At 59.0% G+C, this 23,416-nt stretch overlaps 1 protein-coding gene across 3 annotated transcripts; it reads right to left on the bottom strand.

Annotated features, from left to right (window-relative positions):
* Positions 1 to 788: 788 nt before the first annotated feature.
* Positions 789 to 22,322, bottom strand: PTH1R (parathyroid hormone 1 receptor). Of its 3 annotated transcripts, XM_087430875.1 has the most exons (15): positions 22,172 to 22,321; positions 21,033 to 21,155; positions 10,678 to 10,780; positions 8,625 to 8,759; positions 6,841 to 6,951; positions 6,615 to 6,733; positions 6,349 to 6,443; positions 5,960 to 6,155; positions 5,232 to 5,385; positions 3,605 to 3,665; positions 3,189 to 3,255; positions 2,824 to 2,918; positions 2,016 to 2,157; positions 1,855 to 1,896; positions 789 to 1,327 (listed from the first exon to the last, which is right to left on the bottom strand). In XM_087430875.1, exons 2-15 carry the CDS (start codon positions 21,105 to 21,107, stop codon positions 950 to 952), a joined length of 1,773 nt encoding a protein of 590 aa, XP_087287001.1. In that variant the 5' UTR covers positions 21,108 to 21,155; positions 22,172 to 22,321; the 3' UTR covers positions 789 to 949. The 3 variants fall into 3 exon arrangements, with proteins under 3 accessions (XP_087287001.1, XP_087287002.1, XP_014646899.1); XM_087430876.1 differs by lacking the exon at positions 10,678 to 10,780 and having other exon boundaries at positions 22,172 to 22,322; XM_014791413.2 differs by lacking the exon at positions 22,172 to 22,321 and having other exon boundaries at positions 21,033 to 21,406.
* Between the last annotated feature and the right edge of the window lie 1,094 nt (positions 22,323 to 23,416).

Raw genomic sequence — 23,416 nt, 5'->3', positions numbered from 1 at the left:
GGGCCTAGGCTATTCTAGGGCCCAAGACTGAGGTGGGCAGCGTGCAAGTAAGGTGGTGGGTGGCTCTTGGGTGGGGATGCTTAGTGACCATCTTGGGTCCATATGAGTGGACGTGCCAATTCTGGCAGACCCCCACCCCAGCCAGCCCTCTGGGCTCAGGCTCCTGGCTCCCCCATGGTTCCTGAGCCAGAGCTGAGACCTCAGCCCACCTTTCACTTGCTGGCCCTGGCACTCCCCCTGCACCCTATCTGGTTGCTAGAGGCATGTCAGGTCCAGGGTGGGGGCTGGGGGTCATGTGTAGATGGCTCTCTGAGTGGCCCAGCCTCCAGGGCACAGCATGGCCACTAGACAGGCAGGAAGAGGCCTGTAGCAGGGCCTAGGTTTGGGGGGCCTGGCCAGGAACCCAAGGGATCTGCTGTCAGCCCTGGGTGGACAGTGATTGGGCGCCAGCAAGTCGGGGAGTTGGCCCAGTGGAGCCTGGGCCAAAGGCAGCCTAGGTCCCCCATGGGGCATGGGTACAAGTGTGGGGAGCAGCCGAGGTGGCAACTGGTGGCAGGGAAAGGCTGGGGCCCAACTCCCGCATGGGTCTACTGGGTCGCTGTGTGACCCCTGCAGACTTGAGCTCCTCTAGGCCTAGACAACAGCCTCTCCCAGGCCTTTCTGCTGGACTGTGCCCCAACCCGAGACTGGCCCATGGTTCCCAGGCCTCCTCCTGAGGTGAGACCCAAGAACTCCCCCAGGGCTCCCAGTGCCCTCCCCTTCTGGAGTGAGTCCCCAGTTCAGACCACAGGAAGCCACACACTGCTTCCTTTTCCCTTTTCTTTTTTTTTTTTTTTCCTGTTTTATCATCCTGGCCCCGGCCCTGAGTGGGCAACCGTCCAACCACCCATCTCTTGGTCCATCTTTCTGTCCGCCCTTATGTCCGTAGGTCCAACCCCGGGGTCCCCAGTCACATGACTGTCTCCCACTCCTCCTGCAGCAGGGCGGGTGGCTGCTCTGGCACGGAGGCCTCCTCGTCCAGACCCGAGCAGGAGCCGTTGAGGAAGCCATTGTCCTTGGGAGTGGCCATGACAGGTGGTGTGGTCTGGAGGGCTGGGGCCCCTGGCTTGGTGTGGCTGGGCAGCTGGGGGTGGCCGTTGGTGGTGGCGGTGGGCAGCAGGCGGGGGCTGAGGGGCAGGCCAAGTCCCATGCGGGGGCCTACATTGGTCACACTTGTGTGAGACACCATGGGACCATAGCTGTAGCTGCTGCTCCCGCTGCGTGCCTTACGCTTGAAGTCCAGTGCCAGTGTCCAGCGACTCCAGGATTTCTTGATCTCAGCCTGAACCTGGAATGGCAGTGGGACGGTGGGTGGTCAGGTGTGCCCCTAATCCCACTGCCTGCCACATGTCCTCCCAACCCCAGCAGTGCCCCATCCCTGTCCCTACAACAGCACTGAATGGAAACAGAGGTATGGAGTATTACTAGAAAATTCCAAGGCCAAGTAAAATCCTGTCATCCTCAGAACATGGTGCCTGGCTGCAGGCAACTGACACACCCAGAATCTGCAAGGCTCAAGTGGCCCAAAGGGTGGCTGAGTCATTCAATCTGGGTTACACAGAATTCAACCATGGGGTTGGGAAGACACTTGGCTATGCCAGAGACTGAAGAGCCCAAAAATCCTAGCACATTCTGAGCCTAACATTCTGAGCCTGAAACATCTGGAAAGACTTCTTTCTGCCTTCAGAATATCCTCAGGGATGTTCTTGGAGGAACAAAGGAAGAAGCAGGCAGAAGAAAGGAGGGACAGGATGTGGGGAACCCCTGGCACTTCTCTGTCCTCCCTGCCTCGCTCCAATGCGGCCCACCACCTACCTCACCATTGCAGAAACAGTATATGATGGCGACAAAAAATCCCTGTAGAGAGAGGTGTATGGTCAGGGCCTAGAGCCCGCATCTAGAGAGGCTGGAAGCAGCGCCCCCCCGCCCCTCCCACCCCTCGCACCCTCAGCCAGGCCTTGGCCAGGGCTGCGCACCTGGAAGGAGTTGAAGAGCATCTCGTAGTGCATCTGGACTTGCCAGAGTGTCCCTGAGACCTCGGTGTATGGCGTGGCCATGAAGACGATGTAGTGGACGCCGAAGAGCGGCATGAGCACCAGTGTGGATTTGAGCAGCTTCCTGGACCCGCAGGACAGGCGGGTCAGGGCTGAGCCACTTGCCCTCGACAGGCAGTTTGCCACCCCCACCTGCCAGCCCCAGGCTCCAGAAGCCACTAAGGGGCCTAAGGCTCTGGCCACCAGCAGAGGACAGCCCAGTTCACCTGGGACAACAACACTTTGTCATCTCAGCAAAGTGTTAACAGGGCCCCTGGTTCTGAGGTGTCCTGGAGTGGACCATAAATTATATGTCACCCTGGCCCAGGACTCTTTGCACCTGCTGGTCCTTCTGCTGGCACTCACTCCCCCATGGCCTTACCCCATTTTCCCTCAGGTTTCAGCTGAGCTGCCACCTTTTTGAGGCCACCCACTGCCCACCTGTCCCTCATACTCCCTACCACCAGTTCTTTGAGGAGGGGTCTGGGTTTGTCCTGCTCTTGCAAACCCAAGCTCTAGTTCAGGGCCTTGGCACCAAGTGGCCCAGGTTGGCTTTGGGGTGCCCCCAGGGCCTCCAGAGGCCAGGCGAGATCCCATCACTGCTGGGTGGGGCTGGTCAGGGAGTCAGGAGCTGGGTCCTTCCCTTGAGGCAGGCTCATTCTTGGGGACTCCATCTTTGCTTTTGGACATAGCGCTGGGATTTGATGACCCCTAAACTCTGAGAAGCCTGGGCGCGGCGGGTGTGGCTCACCGGTACTGCTGCCGCGTGTCACACCGGCCGGCATTGGTCTCCCGCAGCTTGGTGGCGAGCACCCGGACGATGTTGATGAAGAGGATGAAGTTGAGCTGGGGAGTGAGAAAGGGCTGCGTCTCAAGGCTGCACCCTAGTAGGGTGAGGGCAAGGACTTGGACCCAGGCCTGCTCAGGCTCTGCTCTGCCACTGCATCTCCAGGTGGCTTGGTTTCCCCATCGGAACCAGGATGGGGATCAGCTGCTTCTCAGGCCTTATGACTTTGACCCTGGGGTCCAAGGAAGCCTCTACAGTCCCTGTCAGGGGCTGGTCTCTGGTGCCCGTGGTCCATACCCCCACCCACCCCTGTGGCCACCCCTGCTCACCACAATGGAGGCGAGGATGGGCACCTGGATGATCCACTTCTTGTTCCCAGAGCTCAAGTCCCAGCACCTGGGGGAGGTTGAGGCATTAGTCCCCACCCCGTCCTGTTCCCACCCTGAGACTGCCCACAGAGAGGCCCCAGAGCTGGTCTGCTCTGATAGTAGCTGTTGAGAACAAAGGACAGGGGAATGTCAGGTGTGGCCAAGCCTGAGGCCACCCTCAGAGGCCTCTTTTGAAGTAGCTTCCTGTGACCCTGAGGGAGTACCTGGCTCGAAGCTGGACTGAAAACTCCTGAAGCTGGGGCCACTCAGGGCCAGGGTACAGGAGGCCCCCTCATACGCTTCACGGAGAAAGATGGTACCAGGGGTGTTCCTGGCCTGTGTCAGAGCCCCCGGCCCCCTTCTCCACCTGGACCTACCCAGTGTTGGCCAGGGTGGCTCTCACACTGACCCACACAGCCACGAAGATGGCAGGCAGACCTGTGGGCGCAGAGGGGGACAGCGTGTGAGGGACTGTAAATGCCGTCCATGATGTCTCTCTCCTCAGCCCACCTTGCTGGTCCCGTTCCCTTCAACCCTGATGACCCCCAGCCTACCCCATCATTGTTCCTGACCCCCTCACCCTGGGCACATGGGCTGCTTGGTGACAGAGCCACACACTGGCATGTGCTGCCCCAACAGCCTCCCCTCAGGACTCCAGGCCTCAGGACCCAGTTCCACTCTCTGCCCTCATCTTGGTTCTACATCTCCTACACACACATGCACACGTGTCGGGCACGTAGTGAAATAAGGTATCACTAACTTATCCATGCCCAGTCCATTCCCCCCTCCCCTCCCCTGAAGCACACTGCTCTGAGCTGGGGTTCCCTATCAGGAAGGAGCCTATTACCAGCATTTTTCTGTCCCAGCGTGCCCCCTCTCAGTTTGAAAGGTCCTAGCCCCCATGGATGAGGCTGGATGGGGTGAGGGCCACAGGGAACCTCGGTGTGCCCTGGCCTGAGCCAGCTCAGATGGCACATGGTAAACCTGAGTGAGCTTTGCCTGTGGAAGGGTAGCCTAGTTCCCAACCCTCCACCCCCTCACACTTCATTCTAGGCCTGGTGCGTCCCCAGGAGGGGCAGGGCGTGACCTGGGTTATGGTGAGAAAAAGAGCTGTGACATTCCCGCACCATAAAGTTCTGTGTGCTCCCCAATCTGCGATCTGTGTGTTCCCCGCCCACCATGACACCCTCTAGCCCTAGAGCCTACGTCAGTTCCTGGACCAGGCCCAGGTCTCCCGCAACTCTGGGGCTTGCCATGGGTGAGGTCAAGGTCAGAGTGTGTGCCCAGGGGCAGGGAGGCTGTGGCTGTTGATCTGAGGGCCTCTGGGTGCTGAGCACAGGAGGGCTCCCGCCACCAGGCCTACCCCTCTGCAATCTGGCCAGTTGCCCCGGAGCCCAGCCAAGCCCTGGAGCTGCCAACAATAATGGACAATTATCGGTAACTCAATCCCAGAGCCCGTGGGGGAGGAGCGCAGAGCCCCAGCAACTACTCTGCAGGGAGGCTGCCAAAGCCCAGATGATGCTGAGAGCCTGGGCCTGCAGCTCTGGGCCATGGACCCTGCAGACAGGGTGGCAGTGGCATGGACAGCTCCACGCAGTGAAGGGACTGGTGGGGAAACAGGGCTCAGGGTGGAGGGAGGGTCCCAGATCCCAACTCCAGCCCCAGGCTGACCTCTGACCCAAGATCCCACTCTAATCCTGAGCTGAATCTACCCGAGAGTCCCCCCTCCCTCTCCTGGGCTGAGCCTCAACCCCAGGTGAATCTGCCTTCAGGTGAGCCCCAACCTCAGGCTCAGCCAACCACAGGGGAACCTCTGGCCAAGCCCTGTTCTCTAAGCCTGGGATGGGGTCAGAGTCACAGAAGGGTGGGCAGGCGGCCCACCCACCGCCCGACATCTGGGATGGGATATGCTGTGTGGACGCCTTACCCTCAGTGGTACCCTCTGACCCTGCCGCCCGTGGTTCCACCCATGCCTGTGCCACACCGCCCACCGCGCCTGCATACCCCAGCCGAAGACGGTGAAGCCCCACAGGTACTTCTTCTCTGAGAAGAAGGCCATGAAGATGAGGCTGTGCAGGTACAGCCCCTCCACCAGAATCCAGTAGTAGTTGGTGGCCAGGAAGTAAAGGAAGAAGGTCACAGCCACCCGGCAGCCCACCTAGGAAACCAGCTGGTGTTAGCCAGAGGGCAGGGTCTGCATCTGGGGAACTCGGGGCTGGGTGGGAAGGGGGTGGGTGTGGGACATGGGGCAGGGAGGGGCGTGCTGGAGAGATAGGTGAGTGATGCTAGTCAAGCCAGGAAGGGGCAGGATCTGTTCCAGCCCTAAGGGTAGGGGCTGAGGCGTGTGTGTGTGTGTGTGTGTGTGTGTGTGTGTGTGTGTGTGTGTGTGTGTAGGGGGATGTTGCCAGGGGCAGGAGAGCACTCACAACAGTGGCAGGGAGCAAGGTGAAGAGGTGGGATGGTTTGGGGTACTGGGCTGATGCAAGAGTGTTAATGAAAATGCAGGGAAGGGGGGACACTCCCAAAGCCCTTGGCAGTAGGGGCTAGAAGCAGGGCTGAGGGGTGGGAGGGAGACAGTGAGGTGGGTGTGAATGGCCTGAAGCCAGTGGTAGCAGGAGACAGGCAGGGGCGAGGGCCAGGCTGGAGGTGCCAGGGCACAGCATGGTGCGGCTCCCACAAAGCCAGTGGTGGCAAGGGGCCCCAAAGCATGGGACGCCCGAGGGGGCACTCACGTAGCCAGCAGCCGAGGCGGCAGGCAGCAGGGGTGCCTGAGCGATGGCGCGCAGCTCCTCCTCGGTGAGGCGCTCAGCCTCATCGAGCGTGGTGCCCGAATAGAGCACCGCGTCCTTGACGAAGATGCTGACGGCGCGAAGCATGAAGGACAGGAACAGGTGCATGTGGATGTAGTTGCGTGTGCAGTGCAGCCGCCTGTGGGGCGCGCATCATCGTGGGTAGGGGCACGGGGACGCGCGGCGGGTGGGCAGGAAGCCGGGCTGTGCGCGGTGAGTAGGGACCTCCGGCAGGGGTAGAGGTGCGGTGAGGGGAGAAGGGAGGTACCACACCTCGGCCCCGCCCAGACCATGCCCACATCTACATCGCCCCGCCCATCGCCCCCGCCCACCTAAAGTAGGCCAGGATGAGCACCGCCACGGTGAGGGAGGCCAGCGACACGGAGTAGCCCACGGTGTAGATCATGCCCAGGCGGTCAAACACCTCCTGTGCAGGTGGGGAGACACCGTCAGAGCCCTGGGACTCGCGGGGAGCATCAGGTTAAGGGTCAGAGGCCAGGTTAAGGTTGCTGCTGGAGGAGTCAGGACTAGGTCTGGGTCACCAAAGGGGTGGGGTGGCCTTATGGGGTAGTCAGGTCGGAGAGGGGAAGGCTCGCACCCGTTCACGAGTCTCATTGGTCAGGAACTTGACACACTCGCTGTAGTTGGCCCATGTCCGGTTGTGCCCTGGCACCAGCTCCCAGCTGCCGTTGCGGTCACAGCGTCGGTAGGCATGGCCTGCAGGTCCATGAGAGGGTTAGGGCAGGCCGAGAGGTCTGGAGCCACTGAAGCCCAAGTCCTGCTGCCCCTGCAACCACCGCCCCCCCAACTCCAGCCTGCCTTACCTTTGTGATTGAAGTCATAAATGTAGTCGGGACAGGGCACAGCCACCACCTCACCTGGTGCCCCTGGCGGCCAGCACAGGATGTGGTCCCACTCGGGCAGGCAGGGGCGCCCTGTGCCCACAGAGACAGACAGACAGGGTGGGGGACACCAGTCAAGTCCTTGGTTAGTGACCCAGAGGGATGAACACACCTGTGGTCACTGACTCCCTCAGGGACAGGTGTGCCCCAGGACTGGAGAACTCTGGCCTGGAGCGTTCTGGAGAGAAGGTATTGAGCTCTTACTCCCTACTGTACCCTGCACCCACCTAGCCTCACAGAATTCACTACAGCTCCTGTATGCAGGTAATGGCACTGGCTCTATTTTCCAGATCGGCTGGCAGAGGCCAAGAGAGGCAAGTGACTTGCCAAGGTTGTGCAGCCCAGGGCCCAGTGCTCAGCCCTGGGCCAGGCCTCTCTCTTTTCTCTCTGCTCTTGGTCCCACCTTCTAGATGTCCCTGGAGAAGGGCGAGTTCCCAGACTAAGTCTCCTTTAGCTGAGAATGGCTCGCTAGGTGACCCCTGCACAGGTACCATGGACAGGAGGCAAGAGGTCTGGCCTCCAGTGCCAGCTGGACTCCCAGGGAGCTGCCGACCTCACGCAGGTGTCCACCCTCTGTGCACTTCAGTTTCTTCACTGGGAAGCTGCGATGGGCCATATCAGCCCGCGCCTCCACCACCATCCAAGGCCTGCCTGGAGCACCTGCCATGAGACTCCCTCAGCCACTCATGGAGAGAGATGTAATCCCCTAAATCGAAGTGCTAACTGTGGGATTCAAGGCAAGGTGACATTTCCCACTTTGGGGCCCCAGCCTCACAGCAGAGATGCTAAGTGACCTTGAAGGGTCCCCAGCCTCTGAATCTTCCATGCTCCACCCTCTAGCCTTCTTTCCCCCTGCAGGGCTCCAACCACAGGACTCTCCAGCCACCCTGGAAGGCTGCCTTGACGGCCGGACCCACCCAGCTTGGTGAAAGGCTCTCTGTCCTGGGCACCATATTCCCGGCCCCGCCTGGCCAGGCCCACAATTCCCTCTGGTCCCTGGGGAGCCACAGGGTGACCACAGCCTCCCAGATGTGGCCCATCTGAAATCTGCTGCCCACCCAGCCGGTTCAAACCGGCCCTGTGGCTGCAGCCTGGACTCTGCGTTTGTCTCTCCTCACCTCCCTGAGGGACAGCGCAGCCCCACGCTTCTCCCTCTCTTCTCTTCTCTCCGCCTTGTCCCACCATCTCTGGCCCCCGCCCTCCTCGGCCACTCTCCTCTCCTGCTCTACCTCTATGGCCCACCTCACTCTGCGTCTTGGTGCACATGCTCTGACACACTGAATCCCAGACTCTGTTTGTGCCTCCTGGTCCCCTCTGTCTCTCCCTGCCTCTCTTTATCTCTGTCTCTGGGTCTCTCCCAGCCTCTCTCTGTCTCTGTGTATCTCCCCTCTGTGTATGCCCTGTCTCCCGGCTTCGCTGCCATCTCTTTCCATGGGAGGGGCTGAGGCCCTAGGTCCACCCTGGGGTGGGGCGGGCCAAGTTCTCTGCCCACATCTCCCCAAGCCTGAGCCCATCCAGCTCGCCTGCCCCCTCCACACGCTGCCTCCTCAGCTCTGTCTCCTCCCAGCTCCTCTTTCTTGGGCAGGAGGCCGCAGCCTCTTCCTCCCCACAAGAGCTGAGGAGCATGAGCTCACTGAAGGGGACAGAGCTGTGGGGCGGGTGGGGCCGAGCCCGGCTCAGATGGACACACGGAAGTACAGACGTACCTCGGTGCCTGCTGCCAGTGGGCGCCTCCTTGTCCTCCTCAGACTCAGGGTAGAGCTTCCCAGATGCCTTCTCTTTCCTGGGCTTCCCTGATGTGGATGCAGACGCCCATCCCTTGTCTGATTCCATTATGTCGGCTGGAGAAATCAGGGCAGTTATAGCCATCGTCTATGCTACAGCAGGAGACCCAGGGCACCCACCTGCCTCTGACTCCCCCTTTGTACAATGAGTAGGGTGTCCCCTGCTGACACCCAGGCTGCTGGGAGAGCTGGGATGACAAGTGAGGATGCGCGTTACAAATTGTAAAGTGCTTGCCAGGTGCAGAAGTAATCAGAGGGGATGGAGACTGTCAACAAGGGGGTTCAAATGGGAGCGAACACCATGTGGTGTGGGATCAACTCGTGAGTTGAGCATTAATGTGGGTAAGATGTGGGCAGAGATGGTATCCTCAGACCCAGGAGTCGGAGCCTGAGTCCACGCAGGAAGCGAAAGCCCCACCAGGGGGCGCATGGCAAAAGTACACAGTAGTGGTGAGATTAAACAGTGAAAATGAAGCTGGGCCACAGCGCTGTGCAGGTCAAGAAGCGGGTGGTGTGGAAGACAGGAGCAAGAGTGTGCAGTTGTCAAGAGTGGACAGACAAATCTACCTACCCTGTCCCCTGCCCTAGGATATTTGAGTAAGGGGCACACAGCTTCCACAAGGGACCCTGGAGGCTCTCCATCTGACATGGGGCCTGGCCTGTCTCTCCATTGGAGAGATGCTCAAGGTCTCTCTTCCTTGCTGAAAAGGCTTCCTCATTATCTGACTTGCATCCCTTCAGCTACAGCCCAAGCCAGGGCCCCTGGCCCTCCCATGTCGGGGTTTGTAGCAACAATGGGAAGCTGAATGTAGCTGGGATGGAATACCTGTGCCCATTTTCCTGCCTGCAGCCTTGGGCATCAGTAGAGTGGGGGTAGCAGGATGGGGTGGGGCAGGAAGAGAGGGGCTCCATCATGCACAGAGAGGGGGCGGAGGGAGGTGCCTCCAGGCTTCCACAACTAGGAAGAGGGCTGGGTTCAGGACCCAGAGTGAGGGGGAGCCCACCTGACCCTCCAGACCCTGATGTGACTGTGGCAGGGGACCAGGGAGCCACTAATGGGGCCAGTGTGGGTGGGACTGTGACTGCAGAGACCATGTGAGTCCCTGTGAGTGTGAGCAAATCCGGGTGCTACAGAGTGTGCGCCTGTGTCCTGGGCGTGCATCAGCATCCTCCCCCAGCCATCTAAGGGCCAGCACAGGAAGAGGAGAAAGCTGTTCTTGTCCGCCAGTCAGTTGGGGTCTGGGCCTCTTCCAGGTTGATGTGATTAATCAGACAGATGAGATTAATCTAATTAATCAGATTAATCAGAGGCCTGGATGGGTGCTAATGAGGCCCCATCTCTGCTTCCAAGAAATGGACTCAAGGAAGAGACCAGCCTGAGACGGGGGCAGGAGCTGTGAAGTCAGGTGAGTGCCCCTCCCAACTTCACTGTGGCAGGGGTCCTACAGAGATGCTGTGCTGGTGGGAGGAAGCCCTCTCTACCCCAGGTCAAGCCCCCTCTCCCGGACAGTGGCCATGACTGAGTCATAGATACCCATCCCTATTCCTCTATCCTCCTCCCTTCTGGCCCCATGGACCCTGGATTCTCCCGACCCTGGACACCTCTGCCTTGCCCTCTGCCCAGGTGGCCTCTGTCAAAGACCTTGTCATCTTTCTGGCCCTGCCTTGGATACCTCCTCCTCCAGGAAGCTGTTCCTGCCCACCCCAGTGGGGTCTGGCACCCTAGTCAGTGCTCCTGTTCCTGGCTTGTCTCACCGGATCTAAGGCATCTCTGAGCCTGCTGACTTTGATCTTGCCTGACCCACCCCACTTTTGGTCCTCACTTTGGCCTGGTCCCACTTTACCTGGACCCACCCTCCCCTGATGCCACTTGGTTCTGCATCCTGGGCTCCCACCTTTGTCTGGCACTTCCCTCTCCTGACCTTGCCCCCAGACCCTCCTCCTTTGGCCCCGCCCCACCCGGCTCCACCCCCACCTGGCTTCTGCTGGACTTCTTTGAGCCGCTTCTCACATTGGGCCTGGGCGCGGTGCAGCAGGAAGATCTGCTCCTCTTTGGTCATGACGTCATCTGCATCCACCTACCAAGCTGAAGGTCAGACCGCAGGCAGGACTTCCCGGCGCAATGGCAGGTCCCACAACCATCTCAACCTCCCTGGGGGATTCCCCCCTTTCCAATGGCCCTGACTCTACAATGTGGGAAATCTCCCTTATGTAGCTCCCATTTTGCAGATGGGAAGCTGAGGCTCCAAGGGGCAAGGCCTGTCCTACCAGAGGGAAGAAGGGGGAGGAGGGCTGTCCCCTGCCTGCCCGCTAGTAACCCTGTAGGCTGCAGCCACTGATATTCCCTGTCCAGTCTGTTCCCCAGGGGTACATGGGAAAGGGATGGAATGTCCCAGGATGGATCCTCATAGGATCCTGGCTGTCTGCTAGGGACCTGGGTGGGGAGGGGGGTGGATAAGGAGTAGTGAACTCTGGGGAAACAAATCTGGCCTGGATTCCTTCAAGTCCTAGTGCCCTGGGGGACCTTGGGAGTCACCAATTTCCATGCTGGCCCTCTCCCCAATCAATGCTTTCCCCAGTGAATGGTGAGTGCCTCAGCCCCTCCCATCCTTGTGGTCCCAAGAGGGAGAGGATGGAGGAATTGCTGGCAAGTGGTCTGGGTTGGGCGGGGCACTCCTGTGCCGGCTGTGGGTGGGAGTCACCCACATCCCATTGCTTATCTGGAAGCTCCCTCCATTCAAGCAGACGCTGTGTTCTGATGACGTGGACAGGCCATTGCTCCTGCTGTTCCCTGCCTGGAATTCCTCTGCCCGGAATGTCTTTCCTTCCAACCTGCACACCCTGGGCATTAGCTGCCACCCACTGTGATGCACTGGCATTATTTTAAGGGGACAGGAACATCATGGGGGTGGGGGTAGGGTCTCACCCTGAGCCTCTGTTCCCCTGACTTAGGAGTGGAAGAGAGTCAGAGGGTAAGGTAGCATCCTGCCCTGGGGACAGCTCAGTGTACCCAAGCCCAGCCACTCCCATGAGTGGGACCCACAAGAGGTTAATGCATCCCCTCAGACCACCGTGTCTGTCCCCCTCCAGCCCCCACCCCAGTCAGGGCCGTATCCCCTCAGACTCCCAGGACAGGGACATGGTCCCTGAGACCCCTCAGACCCAGAGCAGTGCTGTGTCTCCTCAGACTCCACCAGGCAGAGCCTGGTCCCCTTAGTCCCTCAGTAGGCAGAGCTGCACCCCCTCTGACATTCCCTGGCAGGGCCGGGTCACTTTAGTCTGAGTGGAGCTTTGCAGGGCGGGAGAACCAGAAGGCGGCAGGGAAGGAAGGAGGCGGGTCTAGGGGCGGGCACCAGCGGGTGGGGGCGTGCTGGCCAGCAGGGCGAGTCAGGGAGCCTGGCTGCAGGGAGAAGTTAATTGACCGCGTCTCTTGGTGGCAGCAGCAAGGGCTTCCAGGGCCAAGGAGTCTCTAATTGGCTCGGCCGGACTTGGGTTCTGCTGGTTTCATTTAGCGGAGGCGCGTGCCCGCCTTTGCGCGTGCGCGTGCGACTGGCGGAGCATCCTCAAGTGGCTGCGCACTCGCTGTCCGGCCGGTGTGTGCACTTGTGTGTGCCGCCGTCTCTGTGCGTTCTCACGTGGGGATTGTCCAGCATGCACACTGGGGATATGAGCCTGAGGTATCTGTGAACGTGCACGTGTACATATGTTTCTGGGCAAAGGTCCGCGTGCGCACGTCTGCGAGTGTGTGATGCGGTTGCTCCTTAACATGTCTGTCTGTGAGTGTCCATGCTTCTGCGTGTCTCTGGAGTCTGAGTTGGACCCTGAGATCTCAGGTGGACCTAATACCCATGGGTGCCCAAAAAGAGATAGAGCAGATTCTCATGTGCTGGCTGCTGGCCCCCCACAGCTCCTCTATCCTGGCCCATGTCCTCAGCTATGGCTGAGCAGGCTGGGACTGCAGTAGCCACAGGGGGGATGGTGTTTGAGGGAGGACAACTAGGGCATGCCCTAATCCAGGGGGCTCCTGAAGTACTCTTTGTGCCTCGGGCATTGGGGGTCCAGGCTGCTGTGGGGTCTGACCCCTGTGTAGCTGCCCTGCCCACCCCACCCCCATTACAGGACCCCTTCACTACCATTTCCATTGTTGCAACTAGTACCTCGATCAATAACCACCACAAACAACCATCACCAACTGACCAACAACACAACCATCACCACCACCCCATCATCACACCACCACCACCACCACCAATACCAGCAGCAGCAGCAGCACCATTACCACCATGAACATTAACTACTATTACCATCAGTATGACCACCATTACCACCACCAACACCATCACAACTGGTAGAACATCATTACCGTCACTACCACCAGTGCTACTTCTACCAGCACCACCAGCACCATTACCACCAAAGGCAACATTAGCACCATCACTGCCATCACCAATATTGCCACCAGCCCCATAACCAGTCAGTACCGCCTTTGCCATCATCTTATCTTTGCCCTCTCACCACGCCCCCTTCCCCACCACCCCTTCTCCTTCTGCCCACCTCCATCTCTCTCAAGACAAACAGATAACGTACCATATTTTTTCCAGCTGATGGGAAGTTCCTGAATGACTGACTGAGGCTTCCACCAGTCCCCAAAGACTGGCACACCAGCCCTCCCCATAGATAGATTAGCCCATGTATGTGAAAGGCAGGCAGTCACAGGTTGAAAATGGCCCATTTGGCAGACTGACAAACAGACAGGTGTGCTAGCTGGGTGATGACCAGGAATTGACCACCTCTCTCACAGGCCCAAGGTGTCTGCTCAGCCTCCACCGACTGCTTTTGGCTTCACCATCTCCACGGCCGAGACGGGGCACAACCTCTTTTCTGGAATCTTGTTTCCATGGTGGGTCTAGGAATGCCCAGGAGAGGGGAAGGTATGTGCTTCCAGCACCCTATGGCCCCCAAACTCCTTCATTCATCCGTAGGGATGGTGGACCCATTTCTGGCCTCTCTGAACAGTAGGAACCATTTCTCTGTCACCCAATCAGGGCTGAACTGCCATTGCAGCAAGAGGAATTCAGGCCAGAGTCAAGGAAGCACTTTCCCAATGAGAGGAGGGCAGCTCCACACCACTGCATTCCCACTCGCCTTAGAGGGCAGCTCCCCCACCTGGAATGTTCACCCCACTCCAGCTGCACCCTCTCCTCATCCAAGGAGATTCTGCACCACCAGTGGAGCTTGAATCCCGCCTCCACCACTGACTGGCTTTGTGTCTTTGGGAAAGTTGCTTAACCTTTGTGCCTCAGTTTCCCATCTATAAATCAAGATAATAGGGCTGTTGTGAGGAGTAAATGAGGTACTGCATGAAAAGCCTGGGCAGGAGTTGCTACTGTTAGCAGCAGCACCAAGTCATGGCTCCCACGCTGGCTATGGAGCCCCTGCGGCCGGGCTCCGTGGGTGCCCCCAGGGACCCCAGAGTGGCAGGGAGAGATTGTCTGGGTAGATGACTGAGTCCAGGGGGCCACAGTGAGGGGCAGATGGGAGGTGGGACTCCAGGGAGGATCGGGAGCAGGGAATATGGAGGGCGTGCTGGGGGAGGTGTACCTGGCAAGCTTTTGGGGTGGAAGGACATCCTAATAACTCCCTGCATTTCTGGATCCACCCTGGACTCACACTAAGATTCAAGGTCACTGCCAGGCCCCCAAGCTTGGGCTTGGGGGGGCAAAAGGGCCCCTCCTCTGCCTCTGCTCTGACCGAGGCGGCTTTCTCTCCTGGGGGTGACTGGGAAAATGCTGACACCTCTGATTCTCCTCCTGGCCTGGCAACTGTCTGCTGCTCCCTCTCCCCACCCCTTCAATCCCTCTCCCCCTGCAGAAATTGGATCTTCTTAGCCCAGCTCCTGGTGTGGAGGACTCAGACTTGCATCATTTTAGATCCAGAGAGTCTGCAGATCTTGGGTCTCAGGGGCGAGGACTGAGGGACCTGGGGCTGGGTCATAGCCAGGGGGTCAGTTAGTCTACACCCCCCACTGATGGGGCCACCCAACCCTAGCTCCAGGTGTCCCAAATATCCCCCACATCCCTCCTATGGTCTTGGGCAGGGGCTGACTTCCCCTGACCTAACCATTGTAGGGCTCAACTTCAATGTACCCTGGTATAGCACACTCTCCCCACCTTCACCCCCCAAGACGGAGCCCTCCTGTGTGCACATGTGTGGTTCGTGAACATGCAGGGGGTGGGGTGATGACCCGACCTTAGCCCTGAGCTGGTGTTTGTGGCGCTCCAGGCAGGCTGCAGGTGGGGGCTAGAAGCCAGTATGTTATTTACAGACACAGAAACTGCTGTCCTAGGGAGAGAGTAGTGTGTGGTCAAGAGGCCCGGATGCACTTCTCATTTCCTGAGTTCAGAAGCCCAGAAGAAGATAAAAGCCATCTATCTGCTCACTACCCCTCCCACCCAGGGACAAGCAGCTCCATCTAACTCAGCTCCCAGGGAGACCCCGCTGAGGATGGTGTTGGAGCTGGGGGTGGCAGTGATGGTGGCAGTGGGGGTGGAGGTGAGGACAGTGATGTGGCAATGTCAAGGCTGGTGATGGTGACAGAGGGGTGATGGTGACACTGGTGATGGAGAGAGCCAGTTCCATGCCACTGACCAAACGAGGGCCACTCCTCTCCATTCCTCTCCTAACTGCCAAATTCCACACATTTGCTGTCTGTGACCTCAGTTGTGCCTAAATTCTCCTCCTCCCGGCAAAGCTAAGGAGGAAATACAAGGGATCCCTCTTCAGCTGCTGACACCTCTGCCTGTGGGAAAGGGGCTTCTTCCACTGCATGGTGTTAGCCCCTGGATGCCCTCTTGAGTCCTCTCACCCCGCCCTCTGCCTGGGTTCAGCCTGGTCCCCTGGGGGGAAGGTGGCTGTTGGCTTCTTGCTCACCTCTAGAGAAAGCAAACCTGCCTGGTGTTCATCCCTGGACCCTTCTGCCTGTTGGCACCAGCTGTTGCCCCTGGAGCTGTGACCACATCTCCTTCACCTGCCACCACACCCCATCTTACAAACAGGGACACTGAGGCTGAGAGTTGCAGTGAGAAAGAAGACCAGGACTGGAGCTAAGGTCTGCTTGATATGAAGCACAACCCTGGAGGAAGGGAAAGAAAGGAGGAAGGACCCAGCCACATGGACCCCCTAGTGCCAGCCTCAATACCAGCTTTCCACAGGGTCCTTCTGGATTGTATCTTTTGCTGCATCAAGCAAGCACCTCTTTGCAGAGCACCTAAGGCAGCCCCCACAGAGGTAATTCAGGGGTGGAGGTAGATATAGAGGTGATCAGATGGTGATGGTGTTGGTGACGGCAGCTTGTGCTCAGCTCTAACTGGGCAGAAGACAGTTGCGCCCTGGTATGAGGAGCAAGGAGAGTTTGTACCTCCAGAAAAGCCAGAAGGAGAAAACCTTGGCTAACAGGAGACCCCCTCGTGACCTCCTGGCCTTCCTGCACCTCCTCTCCAGGTTCCACTACTGGGACCTGTGCTGGCACCCCTCAGTGTCTCCCATGCCAACTGGCTAGGCACTGCTCCCCACCCCTTGCTGCCCTCCATTGTCAGGCTGGTCCAATCAGGCTGGGACGGGCTCCCTGCCGGGGACACTCCTGCCCCGCCACCGCTGACAAGTGCTGACTTTTCCTCCCCCTTGCCAGGCCTTCCTGAACAGGCTGCCTGTGTTCGGGGCTGGGAGGGGCTGGGGGGGAGGCACTGTGACGCCTCTCATCCTGGCCAGCGTGGACGCCTTCAGGGCAGGGGGTGGGATGGAGCCTGGGATGGCGGAGTTGGCTGCTAGGACCCGGTGGATCTTCACAAGCAGCCTCTACTGGGGCTGGGGGACCAAGGCCCAGAAGGATGGTATGGCCTAACCTAACCATAGCCTGCTCAGCAGAATAGGATCCCACCAGGTCTCACCTCTGCACAAGGCTGGTCCCAGAGCTGAGATTCTTAAGGGTTTGAAGGTTTCTGATGTCTCTGGAAATCTGAGCAAAACTTTGCCCCCACTGCCTGTCACACTGTATTTTGCAGACAATTTCAGGGGTCTGCAAAATCCTCACCCCACCATTTCTTTTTCCTGGGGACTCTCTCCCTGAAAGAGCTGCCTTCCTGATGTGGTGGCCGGACCAGGGAGTGTCCCCAGAAGGCCCATAACAGGAATCTGGGGGAGGCCGCTTGACGCCTCATTAAAACATTCCGAAGAAAACCCAAGTTCCTGGGAGGGCTCGGCCCCCCTCCTTCTGCTCCATCCACGGGCAGTTCCCAGAGCTGGGGGAGGGGGGGTTTAAGGGCAGGTGATATAAAAAGCTTCAACAAATCAATATAAAAAGACAAATAACCCATAGAAAGATGGGTAATGGCTTTGAGCAAGCTCTTAGAAGATGGACAATAAACCAACATAAAGTCCAAAAGCTCACTGGTAATTGGCAAATTAACATGACAAGAGACACCATTTTTCACCTATCAGAATGGCAAAGGTGAAGAAAAGAATCCTCACACTAGCCCATGAGACAGAGGGTGTGGGGAAGATGCCCTCCGGGTCACTCCTGGTGTTGTGAGTATAAACCAGCACAGGCTTTTTAGAGGGCAGTTCGGCCATGTCTATTAAGATAAAAAATGTGCATGGTCTCAGACCTAGCAATGAGAGAATCTAGAAATATCCTACATGGGGATACGAGTGGGCATTTCAAGGAGCTTCCCTGCCACCGTCTGGAATCTCTCTCTCTCACACACACACACGAAAATTATGCAGAAAGAATCTAAATATACATTCCTAGGGACTGCTTAATGAATTCCAGATTCTGGAATACTATGCAGCATTAAAAAAAGACAGATTTATATTTACTGAAAAGAAGATCTCCAAGACACAACTTTAAGTAGAAAAATGCACATGGCAGAGCCCTATCTACAAACTGATAACATTTATTTAAAAACAAACAGAAAACAGAACAAAACTATCTACTTTATATGTACACAAAAGGTACCTTTTGAAAACACACAGAAAAATGTCCGGGAGGACATTCACCACCCAGACTGTTAAAAATGATTTTCTCTAGAAGGGGGAAAGGAGCTTGGGAGTAATCAAGGATGACTTGTTTAATCTGTATTATTTGACTCTTTTATAAGAGAGTACATATTCAAGTATTAGTTATGAAATTAAAAATAAGGAAATAAAAGTAAAATAACAGAAGGATTTTATTTTAAAAAAAAAAGAAGGAAAGAAAGAAAAGGAAGAAAAAGAAAAAGAAACCCCAGAGTGGGACACAGGGCTTTCCTGCTAGCACGAGCCCTTACTCTGCTTTGGAGGAAGAAGCTCAGCACACGAGTCCAAAGACCTAGGTTCAAATCCCACCTCTGCCATAGACTCATCATATGAACCACAGGGCCCTTTCCCATAAAATGGGTGAACGGACGGAATGAGAAAACATTTGTGACAGTTTCTAGCTCAGAATCTGGGGACGGCCACTACTTAATACATGTTGGTTCTTTCCTGTCTTTGGAAGTGAGCCCCGTGGCTGAACTGCTCCTGGAGCAGGCTGGAAGGGTCCCCTACACTCCCACCCACCACAGTCCCTCCTGAGTCTGACCCCAGGTCGCATCTCGACACTCAAGGCCTGCCCCCTACACTGACTTTCAGCCTCTCCCACTGCAGTCTCTCCTTCACATGTGTGCATGCTGACGGTGTTCTTAGGATGAGGCATCCCCAAGGATAAGATCACTCCTTTGCCCCCTACTCACAATCTGTGGCTCCATCCCTTTCTCCAAACTTCACTCCATCTGATCCCCAGCCTCACAGCTAGCTACTCTTCCCTGTAAGGCACAAGATGGACCAGCTGAGTCTGGCCCCAACCAGTGTCCTTCCAGTGGGACGATTTTTTGTCCCCCAACCGCGAGGTCCCAGGAGATGTGAGCCTGGTCCTGGGGTGGTGGGACAGGCAGCATACAGGTTTGGTGACAGGGGCAATCAATTGAGGTTCGTGGGCTTGGTGGGCACCAGTGCGGATCTGGGTTGGAGAGGCAGCTCCTGGCTTCAGGAGAGGAAGCTGGCAGGCTGTCAGCCTCTCGCTGGCTCCAGCTGAGCCCAGGGGGCCCATAGGGTGTTGGGTGACCCTGGGACCATATCCTCTAGCCCTGATGCCAGGGAGGCTCCAGTGCACTCACAGCCTGAGTGTCCAGCCACAGATCCCCAACAAGGTCCCAGAACAGACCTGGCCCTGGCATCCCTCCTCCTGCCCTACCCTCAGCCTTGGGCCAGGGCTAAGCCAGGCAAATTCTCTGCATGTGCCTCAGCTTCCCCAGAAATCAGTATGGGGCCCTGGGAGCCATACCCCACCACTGAGGCACAGGGCTTGGTACTCGGTGGGCATGCAATATAATGGTCATATTGGTTGTGTGATTCACATCAGTTAAAAAATGGGGACAATAACAGAACCTTTCTCAGAGGGTTGTTGGAAAGATTAAACTAGTTAATATTGTAAAGTGCTTAGAACAGTGTCTGGCAAGTAGAAAGCACTACGGAAGCATTTATTAAATAAAAAGAAGAAAAGAATAGACCTGGGTGCACATGTGCTCACAAATGCACACACAACTATGCTTCTGCAAGTCCTGTGCAGACCCACAGTTTCGGACACACATGAGCTCACATGTGGACTCAGACACTCACCCTCATGCAGACCCAGAAAACACAATGCCCAGAGTCCCATGGAGCCCTGCTCTGACACCCAGACGTACCCTCAGGACACCCAGGCCCATCACCCTGTCTATCCCTCCACAGTCACATGCACACATATGTGCACACAGACCATGTTGGCTGGCTCTGCACAATGGCTATGCTCACACACCCTGGAAATGGCTCTGGGCCCTGGCATTTACCAGTGTTTGGAATGTCTCTGAACCTTGGTTTCCCCATCTACAAGCCCTTGTAAGGGGCGATGTCTCTGGCTTTGGGGAGCCAGAGTCATAAGGGCATGGGCACCAGTGAGTGGGGCGTGCTGAGGCCCACGGAGGAAAGGAGAGCCTCAGATCAGGGGATTCTTAGGCAAAAGTTTCTTTCTTGCTGTCTTTTTAGATAGGGAAACTGAGGTGTGAGGAAGGACAGCCCAAGGTTATGCAGGCATCAGACAGAGATGGAGGAATCAGGAATCGGAGGAATCGCAGAGCTCCTGCCTTCCCACCTGGGGCTCTGCCTGGGTAGGGAGCTTACAGGAGGAGGAAGCTGCCTGCCTATCTCTCTCTAGAGAAGGCAGATGCCGTTACCTGGGAGGTGGCGGGGAAAGCAGCAGGGGCCCTGAAGACAGACACACAGGCACACAGCCTCCTCAGCAATGGGCTGGTCCCCTGGGACTGGGCTGCTGTGGGATCTGACTGACTGACTCCCCAGGAAATGGCCCCCAGACCCTGGCCCAAGATGAGGAGGCTGCTGCCCCTCTGTGTCTCCAGTTCTTGCGCTCTCCCAGTCACTCCATATTTTTCTTTGCTCTTCTTGGTCTATCTATGCCTGCCGCTCTGACGAACTCCCATCTCTACTCCTCTTTGTCTCTGTCTCTCTCTTCCCTCTGTCTAGCGTCATCTCCCATTCTGTCTCTTCTCTCTTTGGTTCCCTCTTGGCCTCTGCTCTCATGAGGGTACAGATGGGAGTCCTCCTGTCTTGCTAGGGGTCCCCTCACTCACCCAGTCCCCCTCCAGTGTGTTTCTCCTGTAGGAGTGTTTTGTGAAGTTAAACCTCCATTCCTGCTCCATGCCACACCACACCCGCCTCCCTGGGCAAACAGCTTCCACTCTGGGTAAAGCTGGGTATGAGTGCATGCATGTGTGCATGCATGTGATCTTGAGAGCTGGAGGGGGTCCCTAAATCCTACCCCCTGCCTGGGTGATTCAGACCTCCGACTCACAACCCTGCGTTCCAGACTGCAAACAAAACTTGCAGAAAACAGAGACCCCCACAGCAAAGTCTGTGGGACCCTACATGAAGGCCAAAGCCCAGTCTTCTGCTAGTTCGTCTTCCCGGGAGACTAAACCAGAGCAGTGGTGCTCACAGAAGCAGAAGCTAGGGGAACCCCAACCACAGATTTCCAGACCTGAGACCCCAAACCCAGGCTTCGGAAATAGGGAGACCTTAGGTATCTGGAACACAGAATCCAGACACCCCAGAGACAGCAGGCATCGAGGATCCTGGGTCAGAGGGGATCCCCCACCCCAAGTTCAAATTACTTGAGGAACCCAAGACTCTGCGCCCTGGACCCACCTCAGGGACCCCAGAGCAAGCCTGCAGCCTGTCCTGGAGTGCGGGCGGGGGACTTACCAGCGCGTATGCGGAGCTGAGCACCGGGCAGCAGAGCAGGAGCGCCAGGCCGGGTGCGATCCGGGCGGTCCCCATCGCCACCGCCTAGGGCCCCGTCCCTCGGGGCAGCCGCCGCCGCCGGCCCTGGTGGTGGTGGTGGGGTACAGAGCTGCGTCAGGCCCGGCTGCCCCGCCCACGGCCGGGCCTAGGGGACCCCGGCGGCCCGGCGGCCCGAGGCCCCGGGGCCCGGCGCGGGGCCCATGCGCCGAGAGCTTAGCGAGCGAGCGAGCGCAAAGGAGAGAGAGAGAGGGAGGGAGGAAGGGAGGCAGCCGGGGGCCGGGCGGGCGGCGGGCGGGCGCCGAGCGCTGCGGAGCTGCCCGTCTGCCTCGGAGCGGAGAAATCACATCCATATGGCCGGGCCCCCCGCCCCCGGCCCGCCCCCCGCCCCCCCCGCCGCCTTTTCTTTCTTTTTTTTTTCTTTTGGGGAACTGGGAGCTGTGGCTTCGCCCCACGCCCAGTGGGGGAGGGGTCGGGGGAGGGGTTGGGGTCGCGGTCTGCGGGGGGCGAACGGGCTGTTATTTTTAGCTCCGCGGCTAACGCAAGTGGGGGGGGCGGGGCGAGGCTAGGGGCACGTTTTGAGCCGCTCGGGGTGTGCAGCTTGGGGATGCGATCCCAACTTTGCAACGACACTGAGCCCTTCGGTGATCGGGCCGCCAGCTCTCTGCCCCTCGGCCCCCTCAGATCCCCATCCCCTCCGCGGCCGCCTCCGGCACCCCCTCCCCATCCTCAGCCGGAGCCCCGACTGCGCCCGCGCTGCTGGAGCGCGCCTGCGGCCGGGACGCTCTGTCTGTCTGCCTGTCTGTCAGTCCGTCTCTAGCTCCCCTGGCCTCGGCCTCCGTTCTTCCAGCAGCCCCGAGCTCCGTTTCGGTCACTCCCTCGCTCCCTCCCTCCCCTCCTCCTTCTCTCTCTACGAAAACATTTGCAAGTTTCCAAAAAAGCCACGGAGCCGAGCGGCGCGGGGCTGGCGGCTCCACCGGGCTCCGAGGAGGCGCCGCCGACTGACACCGAGACAGGCCAGCCTGCCCGCCCGGGTCAGGCCTGGGGTCACCCCCACACCTCCAGCCCCCTCCCCTCAGCGCCGGCCCCCAACCCTGACTTACTCTGAGCGCGCCGCCGCGGCCCCCGTCTAGCCATGGATGTCGGGGACCCCCCGACAGCCTCCCCAGGACAGCGCCCCGTCCGCGGCCCCGGGGGTACCTCATGGAGCTCCCGGGATCCCTCCCTGGCCGGCCTGGCCTCCAGCGCCCCCCACCCGGCCGCCGCTCCGAGCCGCCGCCCGCCCAGCGCGTCCCTCGCCTCGGCGTCTGCGCTCCCCTCCCCCCGCGGCCGGGCGCCGCTTCCCTCCCCCGCGCCCTCTCTGGGCCTCTCCCGCCCCCGCCCCTCTCCGTCGCCTCCGACGCGGTGTGTGGAGCGGCCGAGCGGACGGAGCCCGCTGCCCCCTGCCCCGGGACATTTCTCTAGAGGCCGCGGCCCGGGGCCGCACAGCGGCAGGATGTGAGTGTGGAGGGGACGGGGCCCGGGAAGCTCTGACATCGGGGCTCGGGAACGGGGCCCGGGACGCTGCCGCTGCTTCGTTCTCTCCTCCGGGAAGGCACAGACGTTATTTTTTCTGATCGTCCGGCCAGGCTGGTGAATGGGGGCCTTCAGCCACGAAGCAGGCCCTCTTCACGGGAGGTATCCTGCGCGCCCCCGGCCGCGGCGCTGCTCGTTCGCCCGCGGGATTCCCGCTCGGGCTGGACCGGGATCCCGGGAGAGGCTGCTCGGCCGCCCGCCCGGAGCTTGCCTCCGCCGCCGCCGCCCCGCCCCGCCCCGCCCCGCCCTCGCCTGGACCCCCAGCCTCGGGAACCTCCGGAGTGGGTCGCTCGGCTGAGCCGGAGACCCACCCCCGCCCTTGCCGGGGTCTCCCTCCTCACGTCCCTCTCTCTCCCTCCCCAGCCTCTCCCCGGGTCCGGGTCTCTCCGAGTCTCGACCCATCCAGACGCCGGCCTGGCCTTTCCAGCTCCACGCCTGACTCCATCTCGGGCCTCTCAAGGCCGCTAAGACCCGGAGCTCGACCGAGACCCCCACCATCGGGCTCCGCCTCCGTGTCCCACCCCTTCACACCCCCAAACGCTCTTGGCGGGCTCTGGTCCACTGCGGACCGTCAATTCGGGGAGGGGCGGGAGGAGTCTTTGGGGGCAGGGGCTGGATGGGGGCGGGGCTTACATACTCCCGGGCCGCCGAGGGGACGTCGGAGCGCTAAGAGGAGTGGGCCTCGGACCTCAAGCCTACCACCTCTCAGTACCAGACGGGGAAGCTAAGGTGCACGATGGGCCTGGGGACGCCTGGAGCGGAGTTTTGAGGAG

The sequence above is a fragment of the Ceratotherium simum genome, chromosome 5 (genome assembly GCF_057802395.1).
Source record: "Ceratotherium simum simum isolate JZ-2026a chromosome 5, ASM5780239v1, whole genome shotgun sequence".
In the NCBI taxonomy this organism is placed as follows: Eukaryota; Metazoa; Chordata; class Mammalia; order Perissodactyla; family Rhinocerotidae; genus Ceratotherium; species Ceratotherium simum.
Note: the sequence above shows the minus strand (reverse complement) of the source record. Positions and strands in the feature narration are given on the sequence as shown.